Below are 20,696 nucleotides of genomic sequence, written 5' to 3'. Positions count from 1 at the left end.
ATGATTTGAACTGCAGCTTCTCTCAGGCTCCCAAACTCTTAGTACAACGGGGGATGCTGCATTCTCGCAAGCTCGTGACCCCACATTTTGGTCCTGTGTTTCTTGCTTGGGGTGATGACTGCTCATTTGGGGATCATTGCTGTAATATCTGACCTGGCTTTGCCTTCAGTGGAGAAGAGTGGGAGGGCAGCGGGGGCCTCACATAACCCACCTTGCCTGAGACCAGAGAAACTTCTTCCCACATTTAGTTGCCCAGGCTGACTGAGTCTGGAGAAATTTGAGTAACTGATTCAAGTATGTTTTTCTTCATGGAGTATTTTAAGCTTAAGGTACAAGGTCCTTCTCTGTAGACTTCAGGTACATTAGTTCATCAGTTGCAGGTGGGTGTAGATGGAGCCAGCTGTGTTTACTGCTACAGCAGTACCTTAAATACAGCACCAAAGAAACAGGTCTTTCATGGGTTATTTGCTTTACAAGGCTGCTTCTAGCAAGGTGAAAGATGCTCAGACACAGCAGATCTGGGAACCCTCTGTGTAGTATTTTGCCACCAACAGTGGCCAGCAAATGCATCGCTAGTGATCATTCAAATATACTTGGAGCTGGTGTGGAGTAACCTCCTCCCAGTCTCTGAGAGTTCGGGATTGGAGTAAACCATGAAATACATTGCTTCCTGATTTGTTGCCGTCATTGTTTTTTCATATGGGTGTCTAGGGTAGCTTCATGTTGAATCTGGATGCCTTTGTGTTCTTCAGTGTATCCTGCACTTCCAGTGAAAAGCAAACCATGCTAAATTTATGCTTCCCAGTGGACAGCCTAATTAAAGTCATGGAGTGCTGCAGTGCCATGTTTCAGTGTTGGTCCTTGACTCTTTCAGACATCCTTCAGCCGTGGCTTTACTAAGAACATGAAGCTGGAGGCAGTGAACCCCAGGAACCCTGCAGAGATATGTGTCGCTTCTATCACCTCAGTTAAAGGACGGTTAATGTGGCTTCACCTTGAAGGTATGTGCTGTAAAGGCTTCTTCTGTTTGTGTGGTTCACTCAAATGTTCTCTTAATTTTGTCCTTCATCCTCTGCACAATATTGCTTTCTCCAGCCTTTCCTTTTTATACTCATTGACCAATAATAATAGATTATAATAATAATAAAGGTTATTAAGAATTATCTTCCCCTGCTCTCTCCACAAGGGAGCCACAAGATCTTCCACCCTCCCATCCATGTGGACTCTACCCGCATGATCTCCGTTGATGATAGAAACCTCCTCACTGCCATCATCCATCCTGGGAATGGATGTTTGCCTCACTTGTGCGGCTGAGACTTCCACTGTGATTTCCAACAGGCTCTCACGGGATCTCCTGTCCCCCTGCAACCTCCTTCCTTCCTTCCTTCCTCTCACTCCTTTTGTTTCACCTAGGCCCATAAAACTTCTGCATTATATGCCGCTCCTCGCTATGGCCATCGCATGCTCACATCCCTCCTCTCTGTGACTGTACAATTTCCTTTGCCGATCTAGGAGAGCTCTTGTAGGCAGTAACTCTGTAACGCAGACTTTAGAAAGCCATCATCCCACGGAGGACACCACCCACCACTGTACGAGCAGTATTAGGAGAGTGCTGAAAAACTAGCAGAGCATAATACCGTATAAAAACTTCCATTTCTGCCTTTCTTGAAATCAGGTAGAGATGAGCTCATTTTTAGTGCGGTTTTGCTCTTGGGACATTCTTTCTCAATTCATCTGGGCAAGGACTTCTTAGGTAAGTGTAATTTAGAACAACACAGGGATTCTTCTTATTGCTTTAAAACCAGTGTTATTTGTAAAGTCGCCAAGAGCAGAAAGCCATGCTCATTTAAGTGTTTTTGTGATAAACCATACATTTGTTGTAGCATGTATCTTTGTCACAACATAGTTTAATTTTTACCCATCAAGGTAACACACTGTTGTTTGAAGCTACTGGCTTCACCTGTAATGAATATAAGAGCTTCAGTTTCCCTCTGAAATCAATAGTAATTGGGGCAGCATCGACTGCAAATGCAATATGCTGCTTTGCTTTCTTCTGGAGAGCCATGAAAATATCAAAGGCACTTCTGGTGGCCCATAGTCCTGCTCATCACCAACCTCTAAGATCTGTGCTTCTGCCTCTTGAAGAATGCATAGGGCAGATGTGTCATTACTTGTGCTGCCAGCCCTGACACGGTCAAAAATCAACACCTTGCTGGAACACCCCATTTGCAAAATAAAATGCATTCGGCTAAGCTACCATGATGGGTCAGGGAGATGTGATGTTAAAGTACCTCCACCGCTCTGCCTGCAATCACGTGCTGATAGGTAGATCACTGCGCAGCTCTCCTTATGCGTTTCTGATAGATGCCGCTAGATGTTTCATGGCATCCCTGAGAGATTGGGCTGATGAAAGAGCAGCATCTCTTCAACACTTGCTACGTACAACCCCAGGCAATACAATGGCACGTTGTCTCAGTGAGCTGGGAGGAAGGCAAGACGCGGTCCTGTTCTGCAGCTCAGGGGGTACTGCGTGTTGTTGGTATCCCAGTCTCCTAACGGGAATAAGGGATGGGGAGAAACAAAGCTTGTGCTGCGCTCCAGGTTGCAGAGTTGTCCTGCAGAGAGCAGAATCAGAAGGAAACAGAGCAAGACTTTCCTTTGCTAAAGTCAGCGACACCTACTTGCTCCGTGGGAGCTCTGTAGCAGGAGGTGGGAAGGAGGAAAGGAGTCGTCCATGTCTTCTCTGATGGCCTGTGGGGTCAGTGTGGTGGCTCGTGAGTAATTCCCCTGAAGTGCATTAAATCTGTGCTGCTGTCAAGATTGTTTCTGCAAAAGCAGTGTGAAGCCTCGTTCTCAGACATTAATGCAAGTTTATTTTGGCCCTTGCAGGGTGAAACAGGTAGGAAGGTGTTAATGGGAGAACAAACCATAGTCAAGTACATGATTTCCAGAAAGGACAGAGGAACAGGGCTCGCAGGAAGAGGTTCTTGCAGAGATCCCATGTGAGATGAAGTCTCAAGCCTGATCTGCACAAAAAGTCACCTTCCCTCCTCTGCAAGATGCTCAGCTCTCAGTGTTTTGGGGCTGAAAGACAGTGGAAGCCAGATTGATAGTAGCTGTATTGCTTCATCATCACCTGGCACATCACCTCCAGCATCATGCTACGCTGATTATAACAACCCAAGAAGTATTTCAGCATCTGACAATGTGCAGTGCAATTTGTGCAAAAGGAAAGGTCTCTAATCAAATCCCTTAAAGTTAGTAAAAACGTTGTCAGGTAACCCAAAGTACCTCATCTGTGCTAGCAGCTTGTTCTATAATATAAGAAAGGAAGATTTTCTGTGGTGTTTAGCTTTACAGAAGTAGCGTTCTACAGTAGACAAGGCTTTCTCGACGCCTCCATGATAAATCCCATTCTCAGAGATTTGTAACTCAGTTGCTATCTAAAGAGAGATTCCTCTTGACCTAAAGCTTGGCAGGCCAAACCATTCGTGCTTCTCGTGTCTTTGCTGCTAAGCCCCGTGGTTTGGGTCGGCTGAGGTCTGGGGAGAGCAGAGCTGCAGGTGTGCGCCCCAGTGCAGCAGAGGGGGGAGATGGAGAGCTGGGTCATCATCCTTCTCCATCCCTGACACCCCAGGCAGTTTGTGTCCTCTGTGATTACCTCCAGTGTACAGAGCAGATACAACTTTGCATCTTTGCTTTTGGTAGAGCTGCGTGCAATGGCGGGTTTTGGTTTTTTCATCTGAGACGACTGGTTGCCTTCTGACTCGAGGTGGCTAAAGCTCATCTGCAGGCTGGTGTGGACACGTGGTAAAAATTTTTGTTAAAGAGCTGGAATCAATGCTTGTTTGAAATTCAGTTCTCACTAGGGCTGTTGTTGAATTTACACCCATCTGGTCAAGGAATCTGGCCCATTTTGGCAACTGTCCTTAAATGGCCAGGTGCCTTCTCTTTTATATGCAGATTTTATGGGGTTTGGGAATCCTTTTTTTTTTTTTTTTTTCCCCCTAAGCTGTAATACTTTCAAAGGGACTCAGTGTTCACTAAACTCTGGCCCATTATAGTGAATAGGAAGTGCTGTTTTGGGGGTCTTTAAATCAACTAGTCCTCCAAGACCCTGGATAAAGGCAGGGAGAGGGCCACAGACTCCCACCTTGCTCCCCTCCCTCATCTCTTTCTCCCTGCCTTTTACTCTTTTAATTTCTTAAAGGGTTTTTTTTTTACAACTTATCATAAAAAAACTTGTGTGCATCTCCTTGTCTTTTGAGTTCTGATATACAGATACTTTACACTTGTTTTATATCTCAATACCAGGAATAGAATGATCTGTAGTAAAAGGAAGAGATGCAAGACTGCAAAAATAAAAAGAAATCCTTGCTGCTGTTGAAATACATGACTACAGTATGCACAGTGTTAGGCTAAAACTAGGCATTAAAAAAAAACACAAAACCCCAAAACCCTGCTTGCAGAGTTGTAAAATAAATGTGGCTTGAACTGTGGCATGTTTTTTTTGACTCCATTAATACACTACTGTTTCTAACTGATTATTTATATTCTGGTAGCAGCAAGACTTCCCAAGTACCATGGGAGCCCATCGCTGAAGACCTCGGGTCCCACAATTTATCATGGGGGTGTCTGAAGCTTTCATTGTTGCCCTCCCAGTTTCGCTGTTTGACAGCCCAAACTGCAGCCATAAAACAGGACGCAGTAGTTAAGCAGCGTTGAGTTAGACATGAGGGAACATTGCTTAATAAATCACGCTTTGTACAGTAGCAAAACTCTGTAAACTTCAGGGTGAGCATTTAATGAGCAGCAGTATAGTTCCCCCGTGGTGGAAAAGAAGCATAGGGCTGATCCGATGCTGTGCACATCCCATCACTTTCTGCTACTTTATTACTCATCATCTGCATTGTTAATTTTTACTGGTTCATTTTAGATTTTAAAGCTGAAGCTTTCCGCTGTGAATTTATACAAGTAATAATGTACACTCTCTGCGCAACCTAGGAATTTGAGGAAAACCCTTTTGTTAATCTCTTCACCAGGGAGATTTTCCATAATTTTCCCTTTGAGAGTTTTCTAGCATTGCTGCTCTATTCTGCCCATCCTGCAAGATTCGTAGCATGAGACAGAGGTTTTCCTCATCCTGTTTCCAATCTCCTTGTTGTCTTCTTTTCCATTTAACCTCTCAAATCTCACGGACATTTCTTACTCTGAGAAGATGGCAGCGTAAAATGCAGCAAATGAAACTAATGAGTCTCAGACAAGCTGTTTCCCACGTATACGAGCGAGGCCAAACAAAGCGGTAGGATGTCAGAAATGGAAGGCAGGGTTATCAGTTACCGGAGGGAAGAAGCAGTGCCCGGGAGGACAGAGTGGCTGTGAATATGTCTTACAAGAGGAGTAGTGGTGTTGCAGGAGAATAGACATTGCGGTGCTTCCTCGCTCGTCAGGGAATTTGGTCAGAATAACACTGTGGAACAGTTACAGTAGTGAAAATAGTGGATTTTCCCAGATCTGGTGAAATTTCAGTGGGGACCGTGTTGATCTCATGCTCTGTTTCAGGCTTGATCCATGGCTTGCTCACTTCATGCCTGTCTTGCCACTGACTTCAGCAGTTCCCACATCGGTTCCTTGGCTGGATTTGTGGCATTAGGCGAAAATGTTTTGCCCACTGGAGAGTGCAGCTTTCATCAGGTTCAAACTGATCAGTGACCTCTTGGTATTTCCTTGTGGAGGGAAATGGTTTTGCAGGGAATGCCAGCTGCTGAGATCTCGCATTGAGGCTCAGCTCCTCATATGAGCAGGTTGTGTCCTCTGTCGTGTGTCTTCATCCCGTCGTCTTGCCTTCCCCATATCCCGGTGAAATAGAGACTGTATGTTCAATGTGCGATCCGTGAACATGGTGCAGGGCTCAGGGGAATACCATGATGACGTCCATGAACCTATGTAGACGTCATGATTTCATTTTTTAAATTATTGTCTCCAGCAGCGTGAGCACCGGCACTTATTTTTCTGCTTCCTTTGGGTTTTCATACAACCACACACTCTAAAAGTGCAGCAAGTTTATTACTAGAGACGAGATTGATCCAAATGCTGCATCTCAGCCTCAATGCCATTCCCATCGCAAAGTTCAATTACTGTTTCAATTACACTGCAAGCCCTTGATGAACATTCATTAGTGGGAAGTTTGCCGTAGTCATCTAGCTGTGCACAGTCAAACACGGCTGCATTAAGCAGGAGGCAAAGATGCTGTAACAGATGCAAAGGCGAAGATGCTGCAGGGGAAGCTGCTGATCCTTTGGTCTCTTTTATTAGGAGATCATCTCATGCTGGTGCTGGAGCTATAGGTCCTAGGGTGGAAATGGCAGAGGGGAGTGAAGTTGCTGGCCAGGCTATGCCAGCACAGATGGACTTGAATTGGAATAATTAAATGGTGTCTTGACTCAGGACCCAGACTGTTTTCGAAAGAACTCAAAGCTAGTGGGAATATTTCCATTTGCTGCAATGGGCTTTGAGTGTGACCCATATAAACCAAGACAGGAGAGTGTCTTCTACAGGACATAATAACCAAACTGGAAGAGACTTGCTTTAAGTGGAGATTTTCAGTGGGGTTTTGGAGTCAGTGTTATGCCAGAGGTCTTAGTGCATCTGTCCCCCTTGGGGTTTTTATGCTGCCTCTCCCTTGTTTGGGTGATCAGGTCATGTAGCGAGGAGCCCTAGGAGAATTCACGGCACCTCTAAACAGAAGAGAGGCCATCTCCGACCCTTAAAAACAGTGACTCGGGCAGAACTACGTGAAAAAGCTTCAGGGGGGCATTGGGGCATAAAGGCGTATGACATTAGCGATTATCCTGCTACAGCACTCTTTTTTACCAGTAAGAGCAAGCACCCAGCTGGCCTTCCGCTAACTTGCTTGTGCAAATCTACAGAACAACCAAGGGGGCAATCAGGCTGTCTTGTTGGGGAAGGTCATGCATGTTTAACCTTACCGGCTTTGGCTGCTTCATTGTGCAGCCTTAGTGTGCTCTTAATGGGGGTTTTCTGTGGAATCACGTTGCACTGTAAATGCAACAGCCTTATCATTGCTCTCTGTGCAAAACTGAAGGTGAAATGATGCCTGATTTTGATGCAGGGAAGCAGATTTACTTTTACATGTTCCATCATTTGCTTCCCTTGGTTCATGATGAATGCTCAAATGGCTCTGGGCTTGGTATTTCCATGTCTAAATTGCATTATAAATTTGTGTTTATAGGTTTACAGATGCCCTCTCCAGAGTACATAGTTGATGTAGAGTCTATGGACATTTTCCCCGTTGGCTGGTGTGAAGCGAATGCTTATAACCTAACTCCACCACACAAAGCTGTTTGTAAGTACATGGAAACCTCAAGCAGCACAGATATTATATCAACGGATTTATCAGGGAGTTTGTCTTATGTCTATAATCCAATTTTTGAAGCTACCAACCTAACTAGCAGGCTGGTAACCAGGCTGTATGCGTACTGTAATAAATAGTAATAAATCTATTTAGTGACCAGACTCTGCAGCACTGGTATTATGTAATTTGTACTTGTCTGTGTGGTCAGTCCCTCTAAAAATGGGATTGTTTGCACTGGGAAAGGCTGTTATGTGGTTTGGGATTGCACAGTGTGGCTTGTGGGTTTGCGGTGGGGTTGTCAGGGTGAAACCAGGTTTCGTTGCGCCGAGCCAAATTCACTTGGGCAGTTGAGTGAATTAGGGACACAGGACCTCAAATTGGAAAAAGCCCATAAAATATAGGGTGGAATGGACATAAACAGGCCATCCAGGTGCTCCCTCTCCGAAACAAGATCTGCTCCATCTAAATTATGAAACGTTTGCTGGCCTCTTGTGATGGAGTTTCTGCTCCTTCCCAGGGTATCTGTCGCCTTATTTCACTGCCCTTACCAGCTCAGAGATTTCCCTAGTGTTTAATTTAAATCTCTTCTGGCACAAATAAGCCCATCGTGTTTTGTCCTGCCTCCAGTGTGTATTAAGACCAATTTCTTTCCTTTCCATTTGCATTTGAAGGCAGTTCGTGAGCGCTCAGTGGCTTGGTGGTGTTCTCCTGTTCCTTGCAGAAACTATCCAACCCCGATCTCAAGCCACCAGATGAAAAATTAGCCTCGCTGTTTATAGTAATTAACATCTGAAAGGCAAATTTTAAAATGTGTCAACCCTTTTGAAGAGTTAAATATGCTTAAGTTAAAAATCAGGCAGCCGGGGCCTAATTTGGGAGAATACTGCTATGGCAACATTATGCAGCCTTATCACAATTTATAGCTAGGGATAAATTATGCTGGAGGTAATCATGCTTGTAAAACGTAATCTTACCCATATGTGTTTCTGTATGGAAAAATATTTGTGGTTTTTTTTAATTTTTTTTTATACCGATCCCATAAAACACAATATTAGCATTCCAGAGGAAAGATTAAATGTATTATTACATCTTTAAAGTAGGTTTTAATGATGTAGTGACTTACTTAAAAAAAAACAAGAAAAGATGGCGATAGTAATTAAGTACCATTTCATTGTGTTAGAAGTCATTTTATAGTCAGTGCATTTATACAGCTCTTTATGCATTATGAGTATACTTTATAGGACAGAAGGGTACAAAACTATTTTTTTCTTCCTTGCTTCATTTTTGCAGTGCGAAGGAAGAGAAGAATTGCAGTTGTGCAACCAGAAAAGCAGTAAGTTTTTGTTATTTAAGGTGATACTTTTACAGGGATGCATCAGGTCTTTCAGGGGAGGGAATAGAGCAGCTGAGTGACTTTGCTAGCTACTGCCCGGATACTGCAGTAGAACTGACAAGGGGATTATTTTAAAACTAAAATATTTGTGAGCATATTAGAAAATCTTTGTAATAGAAATTTTTTACTGGTTGGGACTGTGTAGCCAGTGTCTTATGGCCAATAAGGGATGCTTATGGAAGGCGAACATGTACCAGGAGGGCATTTCCCTATCTAGCCCTTGCAGTTTCTAGAAATTAGAATTTAAGGGATTTAAGTGTGAATATTTGCAGCCTGAAGGGCTAAAGCTCACAGACCAGAGTATGTTTTTGGAGGAGGAGTGAATCTGTCTCCTCCTTCTGCAATATGCTGGCCCCGGGCTATGATAAACCATGTGGAAGTGGTGTTGCATTTGAGGTATCACCATTCCTTGGTCCAGGCGGGTGCTGGTATATCTCTGGGTCCAGCCTGAAGGCTGGTTCTGCCCCTTTGCCCCACCCGACACTATTAAAATACACTGAATTGCTGTTTAACAGGTTACCATCCACAGTGCCTGTTGAGAAAATACCTCATGACCTCTGCCCGGTTCCTCAGCCAGACACAACAGGTAAGGCTGCTGGGCACCAGCAGGATCCTTATTTCAAGGACCTGTTGCCTGTGTGGAGGGGAATGACCCCAAAAAGGGAGCGAGTGTGTCATTTGGGGGGGGAGACAGGACCACATCCTCAGGGACGGTGAGGTGGTGTGGACACACCACCAGTGCGAGGAGCCTCTGGTGTACAGAGGGTCTGGTCCTCTGCACGTGAGCGTCGTGTCTTGCTGGGGTTAGCGGAGTTCCCCTGCAGCTTGCCCATTTCAGCTAACAATGTTAGGGCCAGGCTAATGAAGCTCTGGTGGAGGTGGATGCGACTTTTTAATTGGCATCAGTGAAATTGCTTACACCCGGACTTAATGGGTCCCTGTGTTAGCATCAAGACCGTGTGGCATGGCTGCTACTTCTGCTAAAGGCAAATTTTTCTCCCCTATAGCAATGGCAGGAGGCTCTGAGAGCGCAATATTCATTCAGTTAATTGCATAGACTCAGCAGGAGGGGCAGGATTTAACTCACTTTATTTCAGCAGACTGCAGGACACACATTGGCATCTGAGCCAACATCCCAGGGCCCCATTACAGTCAAATGGGGAGAAACAGGCTCTTTTTGGGTACGATAACCAAAAAGTGGATAACCACTTGGATGGCACATGGACCGCATCTAGAAGTACACACTTCTCTCCATGGGCTATAAAGGAGCCCAGAGTAATTAGCCCAGACAAAGAACACTGCTCAGTAGACCCATGTTGGGTCAGGGGAATGGCACTGCAGTGCTTACTGGGTTGGACAGTAGCTGAAGAGGGGTTTGTAGAGCTCTCCGCCTGAATTTTCTCCCTGAGCCGATTCCGTATCCGTGAGAGGCAGCTAATACATTCCTTTTCTGGCAAGTTGCAACTGAGTCGCTCATGTCCATCTGTGATGCAAGTTATGGAAGAGGTTTGGGTCACATTATGAGTGAAATCCTTTCCCGATTCTCCTTTCGGTAGGGTGTGCAGCCAAATTGGTTGCTATTAAGACACTTGCTTTTCCCGTGTTGGATGGATTCAAGTAGCAGAGGCTTCTCTACCTTTTATCTCAAGGAAGACTTTTTGTGCCTCCTCTACTCTTCTCCCCTCCTTCCCACATCTAGGAGGAAGAAGGGCCCTTGATTTATTGTACAAAAGTGCTACACGCACATCAACGCTACTTTCTCCTTGCAGGCACCATCAATGGGAGATACTGCTGCCCTCAGCTCTACATCAACCACCGCTGCTTCTCAGGTCCATATTTAAACAAAGGCAGAATAGCAGAGCTACCTCAGTCTGTCGGGCCTGGCAAGTGCGTGCTGGTCCTCAAAGAGGTACGGCTCAGCTATCTTTTGGGGGGATTTCACGGGAAAGTATGGGTCATGGGTTACCAGGCCCAGAATTGGAAAAGAATGCACCTAAAATTGTCCTGGAGCTCCATGGTGGTTTCCATAAGTCAAAACTGCAAGCCGGGAAGAGAGGGTAGGTATATGCATTGTGGGTTTTGATGGGAGAGGTGCCATTTTTGAAACATGGAGAGTTCTGTTGGTTGGGAGCAAGTTTTGTCTAACTGTGTGCAAGAGAATTCATGTTCTGACCAGAGCTGTCCCCAAAGAGGACCTCTGAAGTTTTTGCCATGAACCTGTTTCTCAGCATCCACGATGCTGTTGGGCCAGCAGATTCGGTGTGGGTGACACCGTTGTATATGTGACCATGGTCCGATGGGGCCCAAACCGTCGAGATCCAAAGTGAACAGGACAGAAAGCTGAGCAGGGCTGTGTGCGATGGGCTGAGTGGAAGCTGTGGTGTGCCCAGCTCTTGCTGAATGTGGATGGGTTGATCCCACGCAGCAGGGATGGCAGAGCACCGCTGCCTCTTCACTTCGTCCTGACCCAGTCAATGCTTGCTTTGGGCCAAATCCATGAGCGCTTGCTGTTGATGTCAAGAGAAAAGCTAACGTGTTTGAAAAAATGCATAAATGTTTTCCACAAAGGTTACAGTCCATATACAGATGAAAGGCAAGGTGACTGCAGGTGGCAGAGGACAACAAGATGGTACTGTTGGATAAGCAGGGTGCCATTGGTGCCTTGGACACCATTTCAGTTTGACTTGGGTCTTCCAGAAATCCAGATCTTCCAGCTTTCAGGTCTGTACTTCTATGAACTGCACTTGATGTAGATGCAGGAGCATATCTGAGCTCCCTCTGCCCTTGGTGGAAAAGTATGGGAGCTTCTAGGTGTCCATTTATCTGATGGATTTGCAAGACCCTCAGTGCCCAGCTCAGGGTGTTGGACTTGCCTGAAATTAGATAAATCCCAGCCCGTAACAGAAACACCTGGAAGGTGAGATTCCTCCTAAATCACCCACTACTTTTGAAAACACCTCTGTACTGTACTGTAGAGTGACTCCTGTGTCCCCATTCACTTCCTCATCACCTACGTGCACTGCTTTATGCACAACAGTACTGCTGGTTGTCTCGCATGGTTGAAAGCTGGGCCATGAAGAAACCCCAGTAATCCAGCTGCCTCTGCAGGTGGGACACTTGGGTCTCAAAGAGGCAAGTCAAAAATAGCCTGCAGCAGAAAGCAGGATAAAGTGGTTGCAGAGCAAAAGTTGACAGCTGCCAAATTTGAAAGCAAGTCCATAGTGGCTTGCTGACGGCGAGCGTTAGCAATCTGCTGCTACTTGAAAAACAGGCAATGAAAAAACATGGGGGAAACACGAGGCATGCACAGTCAGTACTTATGTTAATGTTTCTTCCTCCTTTCCTCCTGGAATTTGGATTTTGAAAACATAAGCAGTACAAAGTTTGTGCCACGTCCTTCCCTTGTATCTTAGGGCTTTGCTGCATAGACTAACACCAGCTTCTCCAAATTCCTCAAGAATGGGACCGATTACCAATTGTGTAAACCAAGCTGAGTTTCCTACAGAAAGCCTGTTTTCTCTTGCTCTGCCCCCTTACAGAATTGCTAGCTGAAGGAGCAAATAGCCGTGTCAGTGAGATATGGGCATCTTGCTTTTGGAAACATGTATGACTTCCCAAGGAGCAAGACAATGGCAATGGCCCAGCATTGGTCAGTGTTATTTTGCAGATAAATTCAAACTCATTCTGGCCACGGGGACCAGGTCCAAATTCTGGAAAGGGTGAAGAGAAGGCATTCAGGGTGTTGCTGTAGGGGAGATAATACCTGGTTCATATCAGCTGCTGCTGAGACAAGAGAGGGGTCAGCAGCTCAGAGAACCATGGGCAGGGGCGAGGACAGGGGTACCCAGCACATGGAGGAGGCGAGAAGTGGCGAAGAAGACGTCCCTGCATCGAGACGAAGATCTGTAGCAGCTGCCAGAGCACCCAGAAGGACTGCTGAGCTGAGTGGTGAGAACATTGCAGGAGGTATCTCCTCCAGCCCAAGACCACAGCCACTAGGCTTTGCACAGCTGAAGGGATCGCAAGGGTCCCCATCCCTCCAAACCCAGTCTCGGTGCTGAGCTCAATGCCTTCGTCTCACTTTACACCCACTGATGATGTGGCCTCAAGAATGCAAATGCATTATAATTATCTCTCTCTCACTATATAGGAAAATTTCAGGCCATTGTAAATTATGCATCAGCATAACTTGTCTGGAATAGATAAATTATACATGGGCTTTACTTTGGCAACACACAGGGGAGGGTGGGAAAGACAACTCAAAACAACAGCTACAAAGGAAGAGCGGAGTCCGTAGCAGTCTGGCGAGAGCTTTTTAAATCACCCTGGTCTCCAGCCATAACTCACTGCCTTTAGAGACGCTCTAGTTAAAAATCTGTGCCGGTCGCCAGCCAGTTCACAGTGGGCAGCAGTCTCCATGACGGTGATGCTGCTATGTTTGGCACTGATGGGAACCACAGACTAAAACCAGCTGAGCAACCAACTCTTGTCCCATTCCCCAGCCTGGATTACCTAAAGCAAGAAGAGAGCAGACGTCCTCTCCCCACTAGCACTAGGTGGTGGGAGACCTTGCTCCTGGCTGGGTGCTAAGAAGTGGCTCCCCATCCTCTGCCTTCCTCCACACTCAACCAAAAAAATGCAGCACGACTGTAGTGAATGACGCTCCTCAGCCCTCTTTTCCCCCAAGGTCTTGTCCTTCCTTCCCTCCATCACTGATGCAGTGGAGTAGAAGCATCTCCTTCCATTTGAATAGTATGGGCTGTTCTCACCTGGGATGTCAGGAGAGAAGCAGCACAGATAGGTCTGCTTTTGTGCAGCACCTCTTTTCCAACAGAACAGGCGTTTCTGCCGAGTTCTGCGTTGTTACTGCATCCCCCCAGTTTCTGCCCAATTGCTTTGTCCTAGCGTTGGATTCAGAGGTGGTGAGCTCTGCAGGGAGGAAACTGCAAAGGCGCCTTCCAGAATGGCAGCCCTTGAGCAAGATTTCCCAGCAAAATCTTGAGAGCAATTGCAGCTTATTTGGTAGTATGATCAAAAATACTGATTTTAATTCTGTGTGTGTTTGTGTGCATGTATCCATGACTCCATGCAAAGCCTTAGGTGAGTGACAAGTAACTCTTGTGCTATCTAGTGCCAAACTTATTTTTAAAGCCTAGCTGATCATTATTCCGGATGCCAGCACAAGTTCCTGCTTTTGTGGTTTCTTTCACAGCAAGACGCAAGTGAGGTGGTAATGCCTGTTGTTTAACATCAGCTGCAAATCTTATCTCATTCCTGAGATGCTTGTTGGAAAAGAAATTGAAACTTGGAGCCAAGTACAGTGGAGACATCAACTATTGCCATCCAACAACTGCATCTGGGCTGAAAATTAGTGGCTGTATAGCGGCTGAGATATGTAATCAATGCTAACTTTAAGTTAAATTAAAATAAACACATTATCAGCTTTAGATTTAGTTCTTGGGTCAGAATATCTGAAAAATCCTTCTGAACAGTTCTTCCATCTGTACCAGCAACTTACCACGGCAACACTGTAAAACAAAATGAGGTGTCTTTTTTAAGACTTCAGATGATCTATAACCCACCATATTTTAGGAAAATATGCTGTAAAGATTAATTAGTCTTATTGCTTACTGCTCTTACTATTTTTAAGACACTTTGCTCTTTCTCTATTTAAAAAGAAAATGGACTTAAAGGTAATGTGACTGTCCAACTGATGCAAACAGGAGAAATCAGCCAGCGTTTGTGAAGGAAGGCTGTCGCACTCTGCAACTTGACTTTTTTGGAGCACAGCATGACTTCTTACAAGAAATTTGCATAATTAAATCATGATGCTCAGAAAATTAAGTAGTTTGTACTGAGCCTTAGGTGTATGATTGAGCCGGGCTGATAGCGCTATCATTAGTCATCAGATGTGCTGTTGGAATGGCAGAAACCTCTGTAGTCTGGAAGGATATAAACTGCATTTCTGCAAGAGGGTTCACTAACATCCTCCTCAAGACTGCTCTGTGGACTTCCAGCTGTAGTAGTTCCTCCAACTTAGGCTGAGGACATCTGTATTTTTGAAATGTCATGGACTGTGATAAGCATGTCAACACTTAAGTGCTACAACCTTGACTATGACAAAAGCTCACTTTTAGATCCTTGATCATCTAATGAAAGAATCCAAACTGACTCTTTTGTCCCTTCTCTCTCTGTCCCACAGACACGTCATTATTCCAAGTAAAATAAAATAACTGTTTACTGTCCTGCCTGAGGCTAGCCTGGGAGTTAGGGTCTCTCCTGTTAGGTAGGAGATGTGGGCTCATATCTCAGATAGAGGAGGGAAATTGAGTTTCTCCTCATAAGGATGCTGACCACTGGGCTCTTGAACAGAAGAAGAGGTGTGATGGTATTTTGAACTCCACCTCATCAGTGATACCTCCTGAGAAAGCTTCATCCAGGGTTGGGACCATTAACGAAAAGAGGTGGAGAGATGAGAAATGTGTGAATATCAAAAAAGCTATGGTGGGAAAAAAGGTGCTGAACTGCCCAGTGGCATCAGACACATCTGGACGTGCTCAGAAAAGGGCCCTTGTGCACTTGAACATCTACGACGTGGAAAACTTCATAGCTAAGATGTCAGGTGCTTATAAGGTTGGGTAGAGGCTTGTGGTGGTGCTCACTGACGTGACTCCAACCTACTTGACTCTGAAAATCCAAAGTTCAGCAGTATCAAAGTAAAACCTCATAGATGCATAGCAGCAAAGGCTGGTGGTGTCTAATCCACCCCTCTGCTCCGTGGCACTGCTGGCTACACCCAACCCATTCCTGGTGGAGAGGGCTGAAAATAAACTACCAAAATCTCTGACTGGTCACACTCTAGCCAAAGGGAATTTAGTGAATCAGATCAAAATTTGACCAGTCTGATATGGGTGGAGTAACTTTCCATCTCCAGAGAAAGTTGGAAACTAGAAAGTTGGAAACTGGTCTAGGTTTCTTCACTGTTTTTGCTTTAATCACAGTTAATTTTTCCACAAGAACCAGTGTTCTTGTTTCTCCCTAGTGTTTAGTAGTGTGTAATACGAAGCAATAATGTTGTTAGAAGGTAACACTGTTAACATGGTGATGGACTTCTGCTGTAGGGTAAAATGCCAAACCCAGTGACTTATGGTATGAGAAGAGGAAAAGCCAGAGGTTTTAAAAAACATTTTTTCTTCCCTTAAAGGGAAATGATTGTTCTTACAAAACACTGGTTTTTAAAACTGAGTTTAGAAGTTTACAGCGTCCTGCTGATGACAGGGCGGGTTTGAGAAGAGTCCTGGTATTTTGGGTGTCTTTGCAGGGCTGGAGTTGATTAGGTGTCTGGGATAATGCCCAGACATGGCCACACTGTTATTTGCAGGGTTGGGTTTTCTTTTCATGCTCATTTCCTAACTGTTCTGACAACTCATACGAACACCATCGCCCTGATAAAGGAGCAGGACAGCACTGTTTGTGGGAATTGGTCAGCAAGAGACACTTGCTTTCTGCTCCTGGCTTTCCCACCAGCAAGCAGGGTGGGTGCAGAAGTGTGCTTAAGGAGAGCTTTCCCACCTGCGTAGGCGTTAATGACTCCCTGGATTTGTTGATTAAGCGAGGAACACATCTGATGAGTTGTGAATGAGCGTGGGAGCTACCCAGGCACTTGAGGTTTTTTTGAAAACCCACCTTTGGCTTCCCTCCGTAGGGTCTCAGTGTCTCTGCATCAGAGGCCAGTGCCCCATCAGTTTGTACGGTGAGAGGCAGGCAAGAAAAGATGTGGATGAGCAACTGGATGGGCTCACTCAAGCTTTTGCTCCCTTGGGAATCAGTATGGCTTAGTAACTAGTATAGCAGGGTTGGGTGGTGAGATGGGAACCAGCTGGAGAGCTGTGGGTAAATCTGTGTTGTAGTTTCCCCTTGTGTGAGATAGGGAGTGTGCTTCTGCCCCTCCTCATAGAGTGCTCTGAGATGTACGGATGATCGGAGCTGCCGAAGACATTGGTGCTATTATTAGGCATTGCTTTAGGTGTCTCTAATTGCGCTTTTTTGAAGAGTGGTTCAAGTAATGTTTCCAAGGGCCCAGTGATAAATCAAATTTTGCTTCTAGTAAATAACCTAGCCAAGCAACTCAAACCACTGCTGTTTTAGGTGGTACTGTGCAGCTTTAAGTGAAGCCCTTGCCTGAAAATGATTAATCCTACAAAGTTTTCAGAATGCTAGCAAATCCTCGGGTTCCTGGATTAAAAAAAAAAGTCAAAACAAAAACCAAAAAAAACCCCAAACGTAAGCACATTGCTCTTTGCAATATGACCTAGTCACTTTTTCATTTCTGATGAACCACGTTCATGGGTGCTGGGGAAACTTCACGCTCATCACACTGAAATCGTTTGCAGGCCCCCAGAGAATTAAGAACAGGCGTTAGGTAAAGAGCTAAATTATATCAAAACCAATCTGGACTCACTGTGGGGTCATTCATGTGCATACAATGCAGAGTGTTCAAACACATGGTCTGGTGCTGCTGAAGAGATTTGTTTTTCTTGTATTTATCTCCTTAGGCCAAGTGTGGACTATTAAAGCTTGGATTACTGGAGTCAATAGTAGGAATCATTTTTATTCTCAGAGAGTTTGGATTAAATGGATTGGCACATGTGTTTTGTTGTACAGAGTGGACCCAGACTGGGTTTCAGGCACACCTGCAAATTCTTTTTGTGTAGACTTCATTAATATTCTTTTAATACAGTCGAGGCACGCAGCACTCAGACACTTAGAGCATATTGCTGACCTCAAGTATGTAAATTTCCCGTTCAGTGTGTAATGGTACACGTGACTTTGTACCTGGCTGAGCCATCAGAATTATTTTCATTTTTTATTAAAATGAGCCAGTATGGATGCAGCGAATGGAGCCTGCTTTGGGTGAGAGGGTCTGTCTCAAAGAAAATTACTGATTAACAGGAGATTTGGGGGGTTAGCTAGCAGCATTTAATGCAGCCACCATATCAGACTGATGTGTCATCTACAATACACTTGGCACATCGATCCAATCTGGGACCTCTTCTCATTGCATCTAGCACTTACGCTGTGCAGCCTTGGCCCTAAATTGACACCTGTAAGCTGCTCCTGCCTATGCAGCACCTGGGATCATATTCAGTGTGGTCAAGGGCTACTTTTAAACCCATCAGTGTTGTTGGTTTTGTCTCTCAATAGGTTCTCAGCATGGTGATCAATGCAGCTTACAAGCCAGGGAGTGTTTTACGAGAACTGCAGCTAGTGGAAGACCCTCAGTGGAATTTCCAAGAAGAAACACTTAAAGCAAAGTAAGTCTTTGGTGTGTGCTCTTTTATTTGGGAGGCTTCAAAAATGGAACTGACTGGAGGAAAAAAAAAGAAGAGAACAAAAGATTTTTTTCTATTGTGACAGTTTTACTTTTCTAATTATCGTTTTGCTTCATTGAATTATTTGATTCATTCTATAGCAACTTAAGAAATGAAATATTCACCTGAATGGTTCATTTCTATTGTCTTTCTCCAAGCAGCTGTCCAGATTTTTATGAAAAATGCCATGTTTATTCAGTGAAGTCCTGAGTTTATGATGAGCTGTTCCTATAAGCTTGGCTATTATTGAATTAACTCAATTCCTGGCTTTCTAAATGTAGGAGTATTACTGCTTTTAATATAGAGCCTGTCACTCTAATGCAGAAGAACCTGGTGAGAACGAATGGCACCAAAAAAAAGTGTGAAGAGAATAGCAGGGACACATTTTTAAGCAGGATAGTGATTAGGACAAAATACTAACAAATCTGAGATTCAGGTCAAGATTTGAGGCCTTTCTAGAATCTATGCTTCCATATTCAACTACACTGAAGAAAACCGTATATCTACAAAATACTAATTTTCTCCTTCCAACTTTAAAATTTACCCATTGATGTCTTCTTTATGTATTAGGCACTACACTTAGGATGTATTGCAACAACCTTTGTCTCTCTGAAAGGGGGGAGTCTCACCTAAGCTCCCTCCAGAGTCCCTCCAAAGGGCAATTCTTCCCACTTCAAGATGGATGTCAACAAATAGTTCTTTGAAGACAGCTCTCTCCATTGACTAACTTGGTCACCTTGACTTTTTGAGTACTGAAGTTAAATACAGTGAATCTCACCCTTTGTACTGAACTGTTACTCCTTTTCAAATAAAAGCAATTTTCTCTTGGTTATTTGAAATGATTGGCTGTCAAATGTGGCACTATTGATTGCAATTGTATTTGATCTTTGGCCATGCAGATATTGCAGAAAATTTATTTGTGCTTTTGTTGAGGTAGAGAATTGAGAACCTTTTATTCTGCATACTCAGAAACTGTTTTTCTAAAGGAGGATTGCAAATAGAAATGAAAAGCTACTAGAAAATCCTATTTTTAATTTACTTCTTTCACCCGTGCGGAAAGTCATGTTTTTGTGTTTTTCAGTTGAAATTTTATGGATGGAAATCTAAAAGTAATCCTTGTGCACACAGATTTTCATTAAAATCAACTCATTGTCCATGACCTGGTTTTCATTGATTCCAGGCTCCCACACCTTGTACATCAGATAATGCACTCTTATAGGTACTTAGCAGTTGTGAAATCAGGTTGTAAGGCCCCATCTTAATATCCTATCCTGCAAAGAATTGAGCTTGCAGGCAGTTTTCCTAATAGCAGTATCCAAAATAGGACTGTATTGGGATTTCTCATTTGAGTGTGGGGATCCACCTTGTGCAAAAGCAGCAGGACCTAGTTCTTAAGGCTGCCACAATCCTTATTTCTGATGGGAGGCAGCCTGGAAAATGTTTAACTGACCATCAGGTGCGGGGATGTCTTGTCCTTGATAGTCAGCTATGTCTACAGCCCAATTGACTGTGACCCCAGGCAGCCTGCTGCCTCCGGGTGTGCTTACACCAAGACGACCAACTCGCTGAGTACACGGGCTGCTCGAGGTTGTCACTCATCCGTATCACATCAACCACTTATCCCCCCTCACTGTTACCTGACGTGCTAATCATACTGTAACGAGCGCCTCCGTCTCCGTTACTTTCCCCCATGACGCTTCTACCCATTCATTCCTGTCTCTATTACCTCCTCCCATCTATTTAGCAGGGCAGCCAGCCTGCTGGGATCTACCTTATATCTACATAGCCTGCCAGATCAAAGTATACCAGTGCTTTCCAGCAAGGAGGTTTTGTATTTTATGTTGGCCAGCCAGTCACACAGGCTGTGTACGTGTTCCTGTATGATAACTAACCCAGGAGGCAGCAACCTCAGCTCTTCAGTGAGTCAAACAGCATCTCTCAACTTTATCCAGCCACAGAATGGATCATTACAGGCTTGAGGCTGGGACGGCAAGTTTTGGAGTGACTTCTGAGCACAGCGGTGTATTCTCATTCAGTGTGGCAGAGCTCGTGGGGCTGGACAACACCTTGTTGCTGTGGCTACCTGGCTTCTGGGGCTGGAGCTCTGTTTGCAGAGCGGTGCTTGGTGGTCATACCAGCTTGCCTGTGGGTAGTTGGAGTACTTTTAAGAGTGGGTGACAGAGGGTTGACATGCCCTAAGACTGTCTGGCTACCCTAGGACTTCTTTCTTTTTTTCCTTGCTGAATTTGCTTGAGTTGCTTCATCAAGAAGCATAGCAGGTTTTAATTGCATTCGGTTGTGCAAAAGGGGAAAAGAAAACACGCTCGTGAAATCAGGTACCCTGGGATGTGCAAACAGCACATGACACGTTACATCAGGTATGACAGTCAGTTGTGCTCCAGAATCTTAAACAGACTCGTAACGAGCAAACGCCTGTCTACACCGACTTCCAGCTACACCGGCTCCCAATGGTGTCTTGCTGCTAATGATGACAGCTCTACAGCCAGCTGGAGCGTCTGTGCTGTAATGTGACATGTCGTGTCACCGCCTGCCTTCT

At 44.8% G+C, this 20,696-nt stretch overlaps 1 protein-coding gene across 1 annotated transcript in view; it reads left to right on the top strand.

The window, feature by feature from the left end:
- SFMBT2 (Scm like with four mbt domains 2) overlaps nt 1-20,696 on the top strand; it is a 123,494-nt gene that overhangs the window by 83,530 nt on the left and 19,268 nt on the right. Inside the window, exons 11-16 of the mRNA XM_069801566.1 lie at nt 875-1,001; nt 7,253-7,366; nt 8,666-8,708; nt 9,284-9,354; nt 10,538-10,677; nt 17,973-18,082. Of these exons, the coding sequence (XP_069657667.1) occupies nt 875-1,001; nt 7,253-7,366; nt 8,666-8,708; nt 9,284-9,354; nt 10,538-10,677; nt 17,973-18,082 (605 nt within the window). The remainder of the gene's footprint in view (nt 1-874; nt 1,002-7,252; nt 7,367-8,665; nt 8,709-9,283; nt 9,355-10,537; nt 10,678-17,972; nt 18,083-20,696) is intronic.

The sequence above is a fragment of the Haliaeetus albicilla genome, chromosome 14 (assembly GCF_947461875.1).
Source record: "Haliaeetus albicilla chromosome 14, bHalAlb1.1, whole genome shotgun sequence".
Lineage (NCBI taxonomy): Eukaryota > Metazoa > Chordata > Aves > Accipitriformes > Accipitridae > Haliaeetus > Haliaeetus albicilla.
This window is presented reverse-complemented; position numbering and strand designations above follow the sequence as displayed.